Source organism: Eremomyces bilateralis (genome assembly GCF_010015585.1).
Source record: "Eremomyces bilateralis CBS 781.70 unplaced genomic scaffold P152scaffold_10, whole genome shotgun sequence".
NCBI classification, from domain to species: domain Eukaryota; kingdom Fungi; phylum Ascomycota; class Dothideomycetes; order Eremomycetales; family Eremomycetaceae; genus Eremomyces; species Eremomyces bilateralis.
In genome coordinates this window covers 286,033-302,456 of record NW_022985076.1, presented here as the reverse complement: position 1 = coordinate 302,456, position 16,424 = coordinate 286,033, and the positions used below count along the sequence as shown (strand labels likewise).

The window sequence follows — 16,424 nt, the reverse complement described above, 5'->3', positions numbered from 1 at the left end:
TGCTTGCCAGGTCTCGATTCGATCTGACTTGGCCACGTCCAAATCACCGAGTGTCACTTGTTTGTGATCAATCTACGACACCTTTTGTCCTCTTCCCAACTATCGAATGAAAGCTCTACTTGTAGACTAGCTCGAATACCATTAAGAACTGGGATATCGCCATAGTTCCATTCGGTCCGTCGTATAGCATGGGTACATCCGAGCATATATCATCTTGAACTCCTAGTAAGGCTCTCAGGAAGCTTCTGATAACACTACCATACCTTGTGGTCTTCAAGCTGCCGCAATTCCTCCTGTTATAATCATTACTCTTCCATTTAGCGCTTTCATGTGAGCCTGGCTAACAATATCTCGTGGTTTTACTTTCAGTATAGGACCGTCCCGTGTCTCTCCTACACCCTGGCCACATGCTCCGAGTTACGCCTGGTTGACCGATCTGCTCTCCACGCAGGAAACCCCTCATATATCCTCTTATTCCCCCTGGGATCACATCGGCCAACATGTTTTGGCGCTTTGGGGGTGGATATGCGAACATTTCCACCCTAGACTCGATACTGGATAAACCCGATGTTACTCTTGAGGAGCTGCTGGACGAGTCGGATCTTATCCAAGAGCTGAAGCAGCAGAACTCGAAGTTAATAGAGTATCTGCGCGACGACAATATACTTGACCGCCTACTGAGATATGTAGTTGCGCTGAACCCGGAGCCGACACCGGACGAAGATGAACCGAGCCCAGCGGAGAAGGACAGGCCATCGAGCGGCGGCGCCTTGGACAGCTTCTTCAGCAAGGGAAGGCGTCGATCAAGATCGAAGTCATTAGGCAAAGACGACGGAGATGGGGAGGAATCGAAAGAAGAAAAGCAACGGCTGAAGTACGCATATGTGGCCAGTGAGATTCTTTCCTCGGAGGTCTGGTCCATCTCGGAGGCTTTGATGGAAAACCAGGAAAGCTTGCGCAAATTCTGGGATTATGCCAAGCAAGAACCACCACTTGACGCCGTCCAAGCTGGATATTTCATGAAAGTCAACGAGTCCCTGTTAGATCGAAAGACCGAGGAGATGCTGGATCTATTCAAATCCATCGATAACATCATTCCGGACATGTTGCAGCATGTCGACTGTCCCATGATCATGGATCTCTTATTGAAGATCATCAGTTTGGAGAAGGCCGAAGGAGGACAGGGCATTGTTGATGTAAGTTTTTTATTAAAAGCTCCTGATTTCGTCGCTCATCGCATCTCTATAGTGGTTGCAAACGAAGGACATGATACCCATTTTGCTTTCATATTTGTCTTCTAAGCAGTCCTCTTCCACCCAAACTTCGGCCGGAGATTTTCTTAAAGCCATCATTACGATATCAGCGAACGCGACGAGTCAGGATCAGAGTGTCATCGGTCCAAACGAGTTGACACGACAATTGGTGTCCGAGGAATGCATCGGAATGCTGATCAACGAAATGCTTGGTGGCGGCAATCCTCTGACTGTTGGCGTTGGTATTGTCATTGAGGTTATCCGAAAGAATAATTCCGACTATGACATGGACAACCAAATAGGCCCAGTTCCCAAATCTTCCGACCCGATATACCTTGGCACCCTTCTTCGCCAGTTCGCGCAGCATATCCCCGACTTCATGAGTCTTATCCAGCACACTGCTATGGAAACCGTCGAAGAGAATGGCGTCAAGGTTCAAATACCCAAGAAAATCAAATCGGCCTTCGGCGAACCATTCGAGCCGCTTGGATTCGATCGGTTCAAGACATGCGAATTGATGGCAGAGCTACTCCATTGCAGTAATATGGCTCTTCTCAACGAGAGGGGGGCAGAAATGGAGATCAGGGCAAGGGACGCCGAGCGTGCCAGACTTAAAGCAGAAGGAAAGTTGACCTCCGTGAAAGAGTCTGCTCTCGAGAATGACTTTGGAACGAGCGTTGACAGCTCCGGTTTTCATCACGCGCGACGGCCTTCGAGCTTAGAAGGTTCCCCGGAACTGATCAAACGGTTGGAAGTTTCGAATAGCGGCGAGGAAGACGAGTTCGAAAAGGTTGCAGCGTCTGATGTCTATGGCGAAGAGGTGGAAACCGATCCTGGCAAGGACGATACGGCTCATGCTCTTTCAGAGAAGGACGACTTGTCAGATGGCAGCTCAGCAAACACCGAGAAAGTCCCTAATGAGAAAGCTGAAGAGAATGAGAGCGCAACCGAGAAAGCAGCAGAAGATACGAACCACGACGGCCCTACATCCACCGACACGGAGTCCTCAGGATCACTTAGCGAAAGACTTGATCAGCTGAAGCTAGAACAAGGCCTTGGTCTGGATACAGGAGCCGAACCTACGACCGCAGCAGAGTTTGTGGATAGCCTACCTCCAGGGGAAGAGACTGACACCGGTACGTCCCATTTAACCAACTGTATCATTACCTGTACCAACAGTTCCCCAGATCGTATGCAATATGAACCTAGCTTCGAAATCTCTGCAGCAATGCCCGCACCATTATTCTCGAGCAAGCCAAGTGTTTCCAACAACATAGAGCATGACGGTCCGGCATCAAAAGAAGACGCCATGGACGAAACTGAGAAACGTGGAACGGATACGGGAACGGAGTTTGAGGATTCCCAGAGCTCACATTCAGTCATTCTTGCAGGTCCCCCAGAAGAACCCGCACCTCCGTTTGAGGTCGACGTGGATGGTGCACCCGTCGTTGGGGATTTTTTGAAGATACAATTCGTGGAGAACAGAGTGGTACCTACGATCCTTGTGAGTGTTTCTTCAGCTTGATAGACCTTGTCACGGCTCGTTAACCTTGATCTAGGACTTCTTCTTCCGGTTTCCATGGAATAACTTCCTCCACAACGTTGTCTACGATGTCGTTCAACAAGTCTTCAACGGTCAAATGGAACGCGGTTTCAACCGCAGCCTAGCCATCGACCTCTTCGACAATGGCCGAATCACCGAGCGAATCATCGACGGCCAGGAAGCTAGCGATAAAGCACAGGAGGAGACCAACATCCGTCTCGGATACATGGGACACCTGACATTAATCGCCGAAGAAGTAGTCAAGTTCACCGAACGACACCCGCCCGAGCTCCTCTCCCAATCTGTCCTAGAACGGGTCATGAGCGATGGGTGGGTCACTTACGTCGAGCAAACGCTCACCGAGACACGCGAACGCGACAACGCCATCCTAGGCGGCGTGCGACCCGATCTGGCCGGCGGCCCACGCCAAGCCGTTCTGAATGCAGTCAACTCCGCGCAAGGCTACGACGGCGGGTCCTCCGGCCTCGCCGCGTTGATGGGCCAAAGCAGCGGCTCCAACGGCCTGGAGACCCTCGAACTCGCCGGCGACCCGGGAGCGGGCGGATACACCTTCGGCGGCAACACGCTGCTCAGCGGATTCAATCATTCCAGCGACGAGGAAGACGAGGAGGGGGATGAAGGGGGCGTGATTGGGGGCAGCGAGAGCGGGGAGGCTGATGTTGATGATCGGGAGACTCAACCGTTGAGCGAATCAGACCAAGTGGGTGAACTCTCATTTGAAGATGTTGAGATGGATTATCGGTGACCCCGTCACATCGATCCGAGAAAGCGCAGAGTGGGTGCGTTTTCTTTTACCTCCCATCGGTGGTGGCGGCCGTCATGTGGTTCGCTTCTATCTTGGTCTGTCTGTGCAGGGCTCGTTTTTAGCACTATTGGAGTTAATGATTGTACGAGTCATGTTCAAATTCAGACGATGGATCTTTCGTGTTGTTCTTTTCTTCTTTCTCCGTCGTGAAATAGAGGGCTAACCCGTTCGCGCCATTGTTTAGCCTAAGTCGACGCCTCCCATCGCGATCCCTCCTCCGCTGCAGGTCGCGCCGTCGCGCGCGCGCCGACAATTTGCCGCTCGGCTTGCCCAACGTCAGAAAGAGCTTGAAGCAGCCAACGCCGCATCCGTTGATGGTGACCCCGTTGCCGGGGAGGATGATGATGATGAGAAAGAGCCGGACCATGATGCTGACGATGTCAGCGCGAGCCAGGTCTGGATATCCGGGCCGCCGAGACTCGGTGATCGCTTCCGGTCTGGATCTGATGATGGAGATGACGAAATGTGATGGGTTATCGGGGACGATGGGTGGGCGGATTGGGAATTGGATGACATGGGGTCCGATCATGGTTTTGGGTATCTCGACGTAGCGGTCAGTCGACGCTAGGGATCAATGACGGCGGGGTATTGCATGTTTCGAGGATGTGACGTGTATGATATGCGAGGCTATGGTGATTGTGTAGGTAATGTTGTGGATCACCTCTCTATACCCTGAATATGACTATATTATTTCTATTCATAGACAAGTAGTCTATGCATTGGCGACCTCGAACACGCTCCTTTTCACATTCTTGACGTAGCGAGGATGTCAAAGGGGCCTCCCACTTTACATACCTACTCACATATGCCGTGACTGGCTAAGATCCCAATTTCCACCGCATGTCCAGTCCGCCAAGGAAGCTTACTGCATCCTTCGGCAGTTTCGTAGAGTGCGGAGGATGTCCAAGGGACGGTAGCTCTGCCTGTTTCCAATACCACGTTTGCCTCGTGTCAAACCTCCGCTCTGCCATGGTCATACTGACAATGCTGCGTAGGTCAGGTGCGGTAAGAAGCCGGTCATAAGTTGCTTCATTTCCTCGGTAAAAGGAATCCCACCAAGCCTCGTGGTTATCCTGGAAGTCTAGCTGCGCCACTCCATTCTGTGTACCAACGAAGACACTCGACGAGACAGACGAGGGGCGCGATAGACAGTAAATCGGAAATGTGCTTCGAGCCCTGTTCCAGCCGGTAATCCGCTGCACTATCTTGTGCAGGTCCACGGAGGTGGCTCCGAATACTTCATCAGCTTTGTTGGGAAGGTCGCCACCGTCACGGATAACGGACGGAGCTTGGACGAGCGGGCATGTCAGATCCTTGCGTTGATCTTCGGTCAACGCATCTCTCCAGTCATAGACGCGACTACCAGGCATGCGGAGGTCGAGAATCGCGATAGTTGGGCTATCGCCCAAACCGACAAGGAGACTTCGTCCACCGATGCAGCAGAGGGAGTAGACAGGTCCGGGCAACAGATCGTATAGGCATCTGCCGCCTAGACCGGGTACTCTTAAGTCATGCAGCCTACAAATGAGCTTCGTTCACGGATGAAGAGTGGGTAGACGTACCTGACACTTCCGTCTCTAAGGCCCGACACGAAGGTCCCAGGATTGTATAAAGATGAGGATTGGGGAATCGGTTCCACGGCGTAGCATGTTCCTGTGGTAATCGGCGTGCCCTGGCGCGAAAGTCCATCCTTAAACTCCCAAGAGTTTACGGGAGACTCTGAAAATCCGGAAGGGGTGACTTGATATATCTTGATCGGATGAGTGGATAAACCACCAGCAGCAGCGAGTTGGGTTTCCGACATGAATTTGCAACACCACAACCGACTGTCTTTTGTGTCGCGGAATGCCGTTACTTCGCTCAACGGATTAACATCCGACATCTGCTCATCTGGAACGCGGTAGAGAGCGATATCCGCCTTGCCCAGAGATACAGCAAATAACCCATCTCCAGCAGGCGATACATCGCCGCCTAGCAATGCACGTTGTCCCGTGCCAAAGCCAGCCAAGAGAGCGGTGTTCCTGTCGTTAGCACTCCCCTCAAGCGAGAAGCTCGCGAGTGTAAGACTGCCGGCCGCGGTTCCAATGAGGACTCTATCCCCTTTAGGAAAATGGCCTGTGGGGTCTTGCACGCCGAGGAGCTTCAGCATAGTCACATCATCGTGTCCATCCACCGCATTCGGCGGCTTGAAGCTGCACCATCTGAATGGCTTGCTTCGTTTGTTTCCAGTAGCGTTCGGATCGATCTCCCTCACGCGAAAGTAGCAGGCCGGACCAGCTCCCCATCCCAGCACCTCTCGTCGCGCCCCCCAGTCTCCCGCCCTCCACTCTTCATAGCTGTCCAGGACGGCTCGATAGCCGATCGTCTGCCTCGCGCTGGAGGCAGGCCACTTGTAGTCTGGCCAGTCAGGGGGGATCAAGATGGTGGCTCCGGTAGGGTCTAAGTGTCGAAGGGTCATTGCCTTCGTGTCGAGGTGTTGCGAGAGCGCTGCTAGCTCAACGGCGACGGATTCCCATATGGGCGGTGGGTTGAAGGTGGGGAAGTGTGTCTGGACCCAGATCTTCCATCCTTGCTCTTGAATGAAGGCAGTAAGACCGCGACAGGTCAAACTAAGGTTCCTGACTTCTTCTATGGTCGGAAGGTACCTAATGATATTGGACAGAAGTTCCGCAGGTAGAATATTCAGTATCGCTCGACCGAGATCCCCTTGTGTAGCATCGTCCGCCATGAGTGTAAGTTATCAATTTCAAAAAAGGAAATCTGTAAATATAAACTCGAAAGTTCATAGTATTATAAAAATTGGTTTCAGAAAGGATCGCTCGTTTTCTTTAGACTGCTAGACTAGTCATGTACCATTGGAGTCTGGAACTCACTGAGTTATTGTGACGACGTGTGTGGGCTTAAGCGGCCATTTCTGCCTCAGGCTCTGACATCATTTTTTCAGTAAACTGATAATTGACATGGACACAAGTTGTGTCACACAACGCAATGGGGCGGACCAAAAGAACAGCGTGGGAGATCTGCAAGGTGGATCTTGAGATAAGCGCGATTACTGTAACTCTATGCTCCAGGTATGGACCCAGAAGGGTGACGACGGCGAGAGACTGTCAGCTTACTGAAAACATGATGAGTAATTACACATGGTTGAGGAAATCCATCGTTTAATGTATTAAAATTTCATTTCATTTGATTCATTGGCCAGGATAGAATACATCAGACTGATACAAGTCTAGGCCCCCGACCCCACTGATATCCGGATATCCCTGTCCCTGTCTTGCGAACTCCGGTCGTGCGTACGGCTCCTGTCTGGGGAACGGCTCCGCAAGCGATGTCATCGAGTTGAAGACCTGTCCCTGGCTATCCCTAGGGTCGGGCAGCGCCCAGTCGCGTGGCATCCCGCCCGCGAAGTCGTACTGATCGGAGCCCATGGTTCGCGCGCGTTTGGGCGTTCGCTCCGGGTCCAGAGGGTCCGCATTGAAGTCGGTCACAAACGAGTGCTCGGCTTCGCCCTGCTCTGGCGCCTCTACTGTGTCCTTGAAACCGCGCTTGGTTGGCCTGCTAGAGGTGGTTAGCGTTCTGGAGCGTGCAGGATGCACTGAGGAGACTGACCCGAAGGCGCGAGGTTCTTTGCGGAGCCGGAGTCGAATCCCCTGATCAGAGAAGGCTCGGGACAGATATGTCGACTCATCCAGTCCGCGGAACTCCTTCTGGGTTACGACTGTCCTTGAATTAGTTTGGACCATTGAGAATAACTCCACCGATCCTACCTTTGAAGGGCTCTGAGAAGCCCTGGCATAATTTGAAGGCAGCGCCTTCCTCCCTAGGAAGTATTAGAATGGTGTCTTGGACGCAATGCGTGATTGCTCACTTTCGATAATCGTAGAGCGTAAAGCATAAGACGTGTTCTCCTGGGAGCTTCACTGAAACGTCACCGAAGACGAAGAAGCCACCATCTTGGAGGGTCAGTCTGGGTTCTTGAACGGTAACGGGGTGCTTACCATTGTTATCGGTATCTTTCACCCGGTGTAATGATGAAACCAGAGTTCCTGTAAGTGCTTTGCCACTGTTCGCCGGGACTCGTCCTGTCTTGTCATACAGTGATGCCACGCAAAACAGATACGGGTTGGAGAGGTACACCCTGGAGCAGTCAGCTAATGCTACGTCGCTCAGTGTAGATTCTCTACTCACGAAGAAGGATCGGCTTGCTGATGCACGACAAGCTGCACGAAGGGAGGGGGATCGACGGGTTTGCGCCCTGGCCTGCGGTTAGCGATGCTTCGGAGCGTTCGGCGAGAGGACGAAGTACCCTTCTCCTTCCCTTCGACGGCTACCAGAGCTTCTTTCGGCTGCTGCCGAACGAGCAACCGCACATCTCGACTGTAAGTGTCCCGGTTAGTTGATGAGTTGCTGTTTTGCAATAATGGCGCCCGCGACGGATTTCTAGCGCACCTTTCCAGCGGTCTATACGCTGGACTCGGCTGTACGATTCCGTACACAGGATATGGCTGCTGCTGGTACATCCCAGGGTTCATTTGATTCATCTTGGAAAGACCCGTAGGGGCACCTGAAGGGACGAAGTGGTCTCTGCTTAGAGAAAGCTGCCGCGGAAGGAATAACTGATCGACTGATGGAAGAATAAGATAGCCGGATGTTGATTATGGGTGACGATATGGATGCGACACAGCTCCCGAGGCCTTGAGGGCTTATAAGGGCGGGTGCCAGTGATGGAGATGACTGTTGCAGGTGCTGGGAGAACGGGACATTCGAGACCCAAATGTGACTGAGCTGTACCAAGTTTGGGGAAGAGGGCGGCTGAGTACCACAATTTCGATTGCAGCACTTCATCGAGCTGAGAATCCACGACCGGATCCGGTGGGTAGGGACAATTTGGAAACGACTTCCCACAACGACCGGAAAGTGCCGTTGAAGGTATCTTGAAGTTTATATCGGGTGGAGTTGCTGGTACACCCCACTCTCAGGACTGATCGCCACACAATGAAGATGCCGTAGGGGGGCTGCGGGATAATTCAACTAGAAAAGGGGCGTGGCGGAGCTGTATGCGATCCTCTCGTGAACCACTCGAAATCCTCCAGGAGCCTTTCTTGAGAACGGTCGTGTTACCTCTAATGAACCCAGATCAAAAACTGACGCGAAGATCACAAGCTGAACGCGTCACAGTGTAGCTAAAGGTGTAGCTAGGATTTACTTTGGTAGACGCTCGGGAAGGCGGTTTTAGAGCCCCGCGACGACCAATATCCGCACCAGCACCCGCAGTTGTTGGGCCCGATGGGGAACTCGTTCCAGTATCCGAGTGACGCCAACCAATAACGTGTTTTCACCGGCCAGGTCAGCCCACGAAGTACTATGGTAAAAGGTATTCCGTTCAACTCCAGATATGCTCAAAGCAGTCAAGCGTGTGACAGAGAAAGGGCAAATTCCGGGTCCAGACGCCCTTTCTCGACGTCAATATGAGCTCTTTCTTGTTCCCAATCGAGAAGGATCTTGTGACAAAGGGAACTCTTCGAGCCTTCCCGTGGACAGTAGAAAGAGGAATAGACTGGCTGCCTCCGTGACGGAATCGACGCAGGCAGTAAAGTGTCTGCTAGTGAGAACAGTTGGTTTCAACCAAAGGAATGTATCTTGAGCCCTTGAGGAAATGAATGGATTCGTAATCGGGACGCTAGGACTAGTCAATCCGGACTACTCGATCCTGAATGAAGATGCCCCGGCCGAACGAAAGAAAGTCCAAGGGAGACCCCGTCGATGATGATCGGTGGTCCTTGTTGTCGTTGGAGGAAAATCGTGAAGTCGTGAAGTCGTGAGCCACGGGTTTCAGCCTTGCAGGAGGCAGGTGCGATCGTACAGCCCAGAGTTGGAAGGAGCGCAATTGCGACGACAACCGATGTCATGTGCTCTCAAGTCCTCTGGTGTGCTCTCGGGCGCTCACTTAAGATGTCAGGGCCTTAGGTCTTAGGTTGTAGATATCGTTATATACTGTATGCGGAGGTGGTGGAGGCTCTCGATATCGGAAATTTCCACTTCCTGTTCCTGAGCAAGTACTGGCGGTGCTCCCCAGTGCTCTTGAAAGTCAAACCGACTCCACAGTTTAGATGCCCGTTAGACGATGCGCCTCTCCGCTCGCGCCGTAGCTGCCGCTCCTCCCCAGCAGCAACCCCGGAGGGCCTAGCAATGGGCTTGATAGGCGCTCTCGGTCTGGCGAATGGGCAATCTTCACGCTGGAGTCTCGGCGATAGAGTTTCGGGCCGGCGAGGGGGGATCGGGCTAGAAGTTTTCGGTTCCAAACTCCGGAAATCTGCTCGCATACCTGACTTCTGAGATTCGGCTGGACTTCTTGCAATCTCGCAGTGACAACAACGTGTGGATGGACTAATCTCCGGTTTCCTCCTTCTCTTGACTGATGGTTTCGCAAGGCGAGGGCCAAGGTGTGATGGTCGAGACAATGGTCTTATCCGTCCAGTATCAGATGCGTCGACGGCCTCATTCGGTCAGGGAGTATAGGCACGATGCGCCACGCTTCGCCAGAATATTCTTAAAGACGTTCGCCAACCGGTTCACAACGACTGGTTTCCTGCGACTCGGCCCTACAACGTACTTGCAAACGGACGAACAGGACGAAGCTCTCTCGGCGGATTGCCCCACATAAACCGTCTTAAATCTGCCGCCGATGGAGACGGACCGAGCAGACCGGAAAGGTCCAATTCAATCCAACAGAAAGGCAGGAAAATGGAAGACGAGGAGATATCAAACCGTGACGAAGCCTCAGAAGTTCATGTTCAGAATGGTCCCAAGTCAATGCCCCAGTCATGACAGCGGCTCCGACGGGCATTAAGACAGGCATCTCCTAGTGCGGCACAGCCAGACAGCATCAGCGGAGCCATGATGGACCGTCGAAGTTGCACATGGGTCTTCAACGGCAATCTCAGGGTCATGCAGCAAGGCATGGGCAGCAGGATGCGTAGTGGAGTCGTAATAGACGCCCTGCAGGGCGGAATCATCTGCAGGGAAAGGCATCGAGACCAAATGGAGAGCTTGGGGCAGTCCAGCTACCGTCAAACCCACTGCTATCATTCTGCTGCAACTGGTCAATCTACCGCATACAGCATATATATCACGGCGGGACCCAGCCAATCGTAACCGCTCCCGTAAGAGGCGGCAGTCCCCTGCCTCACTTGCAGAACTGATTGCTCACATTTACCACAGACGCGAATCAGGTCCACGCCATGGAAGTCTCGTAATAGGACCGTGGAAACTGGAAGGGCGACGGCGGCGAGAATGGAAAGCGGATTTCGTTGGGAGTCACCGTGGTCAACCATTGCACAGGGCCCGGAAGTGTCTGCGCCTAAACGCATCGGGATTGGTAAACGCGGTGGTTGTGCATCGAAAGAGATTCCGAACCCGATGAGAAACCCTAGCTAGAGAGCATTCAGGTTTGTTGTGCTGTGCGCGTGTTGGATGTCGCTGGTTCTGCTGGCGGCGTTAATTCGAGATCAATCTTCGTCTACTAAAAATTTCACATGCAATACGAGATGGGCAAATATTGCAATAAGACCGTCTTGACCAGCAATTAGCCCTATAGCAAGCGGATACTTGATCTGATCCGGGCCAATGGTAACAGATCGCTCGTTTATGAAACAGTTTCGACGGCCCCTGTGCTTCCTAGGACTCCAAACGAATTGGACGACTTGGACGCTGATGGGCGAAAACATCCGCTTCTTCCAGATGCGTTTGGGTTTGATCGATTCATCTATCGGATTCTTCTCATGTCAATGTCCCAGATCAGGGGATCCACTCCTTCCTTCAGATCTCGTCTCGCCTTGTTGTGCTTGCGATCGTCGTGCCACTCCAACCTGGGGCAAGTCGGCTCATTTGAGCCCGGAATCGGTAAGATGGCCCCCTGAGGGTGAGAGGGCATTGTTCACCGTCATGACGACATGTGGAGAGCACTAGGATTTCATATTTCAGAGAAATAAGTCCAAGTCCATCAAGTAATCTCGTCGGTCGGTCCAGCTGCAAAATGCGCTCTTGCAGCTGGCAGTGAGTTGAGGCGAAGGTCCGAAGGATCAACCACCGGTCACGAGAGATTGGAATATCCTGGTCCAAATGGCGATTGTCCCCATCGTCTTCGGATGTCTCGCCGCATTCATCTCATCTCCATATCATGAAGGTCAATACACCTCATCATTGCGGTCACTTCATGTCAATATGACTTGCGGCAAAGTCAATTGCTGAGATACGTGGTCGTCTATGGAGATTGGGCGAAGGTCAGGCTGACCTGCTCCGAATCATCAACACTCTATCCGCCAATCCCATGATTCGCCAACTCCGTGATGATCCAGTGTCGCCATTTTGCCTTCATCTAAATGTCATTCCAGCGATGGGCAGCTGAATACTCCGTGATGGGATCGACCTCCTATTGTGACCCCTGACTATAATGCCAAGCTTGTCCTTCAATATCGTTTCAATATCGACTCAAAATATGCCTCCATCCTCACTCATCTGGTCATCCTTGCGTCCTTCTTTACCATCCAGGCGGCTAACGTCGTCCACAGCGGCCCTAGCCCTTGCCCTTGGCTTCGCTGCATACATGTATATTAATCGTTTCCAGGAACCACCTCGAGGAATTCATTCCTGGCAATATAGGAGATCCCGAAACACGCAACCACGTCCAATGGAATTCTCCGATACATCATCTTAGCAATCGGATTCTATAGATCGCGACGGTTAGGCGACGCTCGGCTCCGGTTCCACCCTTTTGGTCTGTCGTTGAGTGAGTGTCGCATGTCCCGGTCTGGACCTCTCCTTGCTTTATCAATGAGCACGTGTACTTCTACCTAGAACGGTCAGATGTAGAGTGAGACGACCATATATCTGATCAATCTATTGATACACGAACATTGGATCGTTTCCGTGACATTGGGATACCCGGTGTGGCGAACCTCATTCCACCTCGCTTGTGCTCGTCGATCTGTCTTTCGGTCAGAAGAACGGCATGAAGGTCCCATTTCACGTAAAGCATGCAAGGAGGAACAGAAATAATCGATATTACAGCAAAAGCTGATGCCCTAGCTGGTCATGTGTGATGCACCAACTTGGGCAGGGTACGGAAAGCAGTGTACCTCGCTTAATCGCAACCCATCCAGACCGTCGACCACCCTCCGTGGCACAACCCGTCCTCCAAGCTGGAAATGCCCTTCAACGCAGCGCGGCGTCCGCAACGTAGAGAGCTTCCAGCGCCCATGCGAACCTCCCCAACCGCCCGGAAACCCGTGTTGGACAGTGGACACTCGGACAGAAAGAAAACCATTGTCCTGCACCATCCCGTCGCTCGAACCTCATGAAGCCTTTTCGTGCGACGTTACCCAACCGCGTCCACCTGGGTTTCATCCCCGTCCGCAAATGGCTAGCTGCAGCGAACGCGGTTCGAAAAGCCGCAGGATATCGCCTGACAGCATCTCCATCGGGCGGGTTTGTTGTTGGGAGCGGTCTGGTTGTTCGTGAGGTCGTTCGAAAAGGCGCGGCTGGGGTGCCCGAAACGAGCGGAACCTGGCAGGGAGACGATGGCGGACATTACGGACTTTTCAAACGGAACTTGAAAGGGGTAAGGGAGCGTCCGATGCCCAGTAAATGATGTGGTATTCAATGGCATGGAGTCCTAAGGCAATCCTAATTCTGTATCCGATGCATTAGTCATGTTCCTCCACACCCTGCCCAGCGTCCTCCATCGTGACGTCCTCCCCCTCCGCATCCGCCTCCCCATCACTGTTCCGCTCGTTCACCTCCTTCGCACGCGCACCACTTTGTTCCCCATCACCGTCGCCATCTCCGTTCACCTGCGCATGCCTCCCCTTCCCCTCCCCTCCCTCCTCCTCGCCCGCCCCATTCACCACCTCCCCCAACTTACTCCTCGTCCGCCTCAACGCCCCGCCCATCACCGGCGTCTCAAACACCCCTCCCGACCCCACCCCCATCACCTTCCCACTATTCCTCCTCACCGGTGTGCCCGTCCTCCTCCGCGACCCGAACGGTCGCCCCGGCCGCCGCCGCGTTGTGGTTCCCGGAACTGGCGGGAAGATCTCGAAGCGCGACGGCGGAATCGCGAAGGAGGCACTGCCCTCGGTGTGGATGCCGTTAGGGAGCGGGGTCCCCGGCTGGGAGCGGGAGGGAGACATGGAGCTGTAGCCGTTGGGGTGGTCGAAGCCGTTGGAAGGGGTGCGCGCGAGGGAGCGGTCGGCGTCATCGTAGGGGGTGAGATCCATGGGGCTGTCCTGGATGCCGTTAGTGTCTCGTTCGTGTGACGGCTCGGTGCTTCGCGCGAGCTGCTGCTGCACGCCTTCTTCAGGGAATTCGGCGGGTTCGTGCTCTTCCTCGCGCTGGGCGACGGTGTGCATCTGGGGCGCGTCTTCGTAGTGGGCGAGGTTGCTGCGGCCCATGACGTAGGGAACCCAAACGAGGGCGTCGGGGTTGAGTTTCGGCCATTTCTTCGCTTCGTGCTTATTGATGTACTCTTGGAAATATTTATAGTCGATGCGGAGCGCGTAGGTTTTGGTGACGGGGTCGCGGACAAGAGCTCGTAAGCCTTCCAGCGCGGAGATGATGTCGTCGGCGGTCATGCCCGTTCGTTCCGCAATGTCAGTGATGCTGAGTGGGGCCTTTTGGTCCATCAAATGCTGGCAAAGAATGAGTCGCCAGTAGTTCCGATAAGAAACGAGGCCCATGTCCGAAAGCGGTTTCTCGGGTGAACCTGTTTTTTCCTCGACGCGTGTGAGAAGGTAGGAGAAATCAATGAGCATATGCCCAAAGCCCTTTCTTTGAAAAATTGGGAGAACCAGGATGCAAGAAACATTGTTCAAGCTACTAGGTCGTTTCTCCTTGGAGAAATAGCCCACAAAATGGCAGCCATACTCGTCGTTTTCCGTCATGATGTAGAACAGGAATGGCTCGACATCGTAGTAGAGAGTTTTGGACCCAAGGAATAGTTTCGCCAGTAGGCAGAGATTCTGGCAGTATACCGGATTCTTTCGCCCGTCGACTTCAAAGAAGGAGTACCTCCCATCGCGGTAGATCTCGTCACCCGGAGGATGTTTAGCAGGACATTTGAGCTATGAATGTTAGCCAAATATGAGCTTCGATTACGCTTGATTCAGGCTTACCTTGTGTCTCCAAGCAACATAGTCCGAGCTCATATACTTCAAGCAGAACTCACAGATGTAGAGAATCTTGTTCTTGCTATACTCCTCCGGGTACGGAGCGGCATGCCATGTGTCAATGTCATAGCCACCAAAGTTGATGCTCTTGACCTTACTGGCTGTCGCTGAAGGCTTGTGATAGGGGCGCTGAAACTCCTGGCCAGCATAAAGTGCTGTCATTTTCCGTTTCCAGTCCTCTTCTGCTTTTAGTCTTGCGTCCTCGAATTTCTTCCTGTCAGCGGTATAAGGGAACGTCTTCGAGGTGTCTGCTTCAGCCTCGTTCAAGATCCCGCCGTAAGGTTTCGACTTGGAATCATCCATGTCTCGATCGTGGAGGCTGAAGAGTTGCGGACCCAACGTGAGTGGAATTGACGGGTAATGCGATTCTTCGATTTCGGGAAATGGAGGGCTACGCTGCCGCCGAGGGCGATTGTAGGTTCTTCGTTTCCTCGGCCGACTACTTAGTATTTTGTGCATGCGGGCCGGGTCTAATGATAGAGCAACGATGATGCTTGCCGGACCTTCATGGACGATTTTTGCCAAAGGCGCGGCGACTTTTCTAGTCCGCCTCGGTCTCGAACTCAGAGCAGAGCCAGCTCCAGTGCTAGCATCCCCGTTCTGCGATGCTTCATCATCAGAAGGTCTCAGGCGCTTCCGCAGCGGCCTCGAAGACGGTTCTACGTCTGATGATTTCCTCTTTCGCAAGGAACGTGAGCCATCCATGGGGTCATCATCGAGGATCAACGAGTTGAACATCGAGTGGCTATCGGGATTCATGCTTCCCCGCAATGCCGGCAGTAGATCCCGAGTAATTTGAGGTGCGGATGCACGCCTTGTCGACGAGTTTTCCATTGCGTCATTGTCTGCTTCCAAGCCGTTCTCAACACATGTAAGGCAGCGCCACTTGTCTGCGTCGTCGTTTGATACCAGTGCGTTTTCGTTCCGTGCACATTGGCGGTGGGAGTTATTTCCACAAACAACACAGGAGAGATACTCTTCGAACTCCTCGCTTGGGTCATGTTCTTCGTCCTGGCGGCAGAAACTGTTCTCTGTTAGCATGCGTCCCGCCTCGAATGCTCCCGACCCAACTCACATGCAAAGATTCGAGTCACGGATTTCCTCCACAGCATCATCAGCTCCTTCGCTTTCTTCTTCCCATTCATTCTCTTCTTCAGATTCGTCACTTGTCTCGCTTTCATCACTGCCACTGTGCCTGCTCGAGGCTGACGATTGGTCATCTATCGCCTCTTCCGCTGCGCTTTCGTCGGCCGTTTCGTCATCCTTGGGCACCTTCACCGCGCCAACGGGTGCGTTCATATCCTGGTCGTCGTCTTCCTCTCCTTCTGCATCTGCGTCTGACGTATCGTCGCCTATCCTGTCTTCTAAATCATGCTTATCCCCATTCATCTGTGGCGCGCCATCGCGAGCCTCCATATGGTCTTCCTCATCATATTCCCCATCCGCATCACTTCCAATCGCGTCTACGTCCTCCCCCTCTATTATCTCCCTGCTAGGCTCTGAAGCCATAGCGTAGGTCACCGCCGTCTTCAGTCGGGAAGTGAAGAAATCCACAGCTACGACGGACTCAGTATCGC

General features: G+C 53.1%; 5 protein-coding genes across 5 annotated transcripts; 1 reads left to right on the top strand and 4 right to left on the bottom strand.

Annotated features, from left to right (window-relative positions):
• Nucleotides 1-110: 110 nt before the first annotated feature.
• On the top strand, nucleotides 111-4,349 carry P152DRAFT_458633 (SAPS-domain-containing protein). Its single transcript, XM_033679508.1, has 5 exons — nucleotides 111-1,196; nucleotides 1,249-2,389; nucleotides 2,441-2,757; nucleotides 2,813-3,517; nucleotides 3,807-4,349. The coding sequence occupies exons 1-5, from the start codon at nucleotides 501-503 to the stop codon at nucleotides 4,089-4,091; spliced, it is 3,144 nt and encodes a 1,047-aa protein (XP_033533872.1). The 5' UTR covers nucleotides 111-500; the 3' UTR covers nucleotides 4,092-4,349.
• Nucleotides 4,283-6,666, bottom strand: P152DRAFT_514401 (uncharacterized protein). Its single transcript, XM_033682858.1, has 2 exons — nucleotides 5,185-6,666; nucleotides 4,283-5,140 (listed from the first exon to the last, which is right to left on the bottom strand). Exons 1-2 carry the CDS (start codon nucleotides 6,348-6,350, stop codon nucleotides 4,441-4,443), a joined length of 1,866 nt encoding a protein of 621 aa, XP_033533871.1. The 5' UTR covers nucleotides 6,351-6,666; the 3' UTR covers nucleotides 4,283-4,440.
• A 147-nt stretch (nucleotides 6,667-6,813) lies between these two features.
• P152DRAFT_473950 (uncharacterized protein) lies at nucleotides 6,814-8,163 on the bottom strand (the record flags this gene model as incomplete). Its single annotated transcript, XM_033681284.1, has 8 exons — nucleotides 6,814-7,180; nucleotides 7,232-7,340; nucleotides 7,390-7,442; nucleotides 7,491-7,575; nucleotides 7,621-7,760; nucleotides 7,811-7,877; nucleotides 7,929-7,999; nucleotides 8,072-8,163. The coding sequence occupies 8 exons, from the start codon at nucleotides 8,161-8,163 to the stop codon at nucleotides 6,814-6,816; spliced, it is 984 nt and encodes a 327-aa protein (XP_033533870.1).
• Nucleotides 8,164-11,180: 3,017 nt separating this feature from the next.
• Nucleotides 11,181-11,710, bottom strand: P152DRAFT_458631 (uncharacterized protein). Its single transcript, XM_033679507.1, has one exon. It carries the CDS (start codon nucleotides 11,553-11,555, stop codon nucleotides 11,388-11,390), a length of 168 nt encoding a protein of 55 aa, XP_033533869.1. The 5' UTR covers nucleotides 11,556-11,710; the 3' UTR covers nucleotides 11,181-11,387.
• A 1,616-nt stretch (nucleotides 11,711-13,326) lies between these two features.
• P152DRAFT_397733 (uncharacterized protein) lies at nucleotides 13,327-16,236 on the bottom strand (the record flags this gene model as incomplete). Its single annotated transcript, XM_033676423.1, has 3 exons — nucleotides 13,327-14,742; nucleotides 14,794-15,871; nucleotides 15,923-16,236. The coding sequence occupies 3 exons, from the start codon at nucleotides 16,234-16,236 to the stop codon at nucleotides 13,327-13,329; spliced, it is 2,808 nt and encodes a 935-aa protein (XP_033533868.1).
• Nucleotides 16,237-16,424: the final 188 nt, after the last annotated feature.

Coding starts and splice junctions, on each gene's coding strand:
- P152DRAFT_458633 (XM_033679508.1), top strand. CDS start 501: ATGTTTTGGCGCTTTGGGGGTGGATATGCGAACATTTCCACCCTAGAC. Junction 1,197..1,248: donor GAGGACAGGGCATTGTTGAT/GTAAGTTTTTTA, acceptor GCATCTCTATAG/TGGTTGCAAACGAAGGACAT. Junction 2,758..2,812: donor GAGTGGTACCTACGATCCTT/GTGAGTGTTTCT, acceptor ACCTTGATCTAG/GACTTCTTCTTCCGGTTTCC.
- P152DRAFT_514401 (XM_033682858.1), bottom strand. CDS start 6,350: ATGGCGGACGATGCTACACAAGGGGATCTCGGTCGAGCGATACTGAAT. Junction 5,141..5,184: donor CTTAGAGACGGAAGTGTCAG/GTACGTCTACCC, acceptor GCTCATTTGTAG/GCTGCATGACTTAAGAGTAC.
- P152DRAFT_458631 (XM_033679507.1), bottom strand. CDS start 11,555: ATGCCCTCTCACCCTCAGGGGGCCATCTTACCGATTCCGGGCTCAAAT.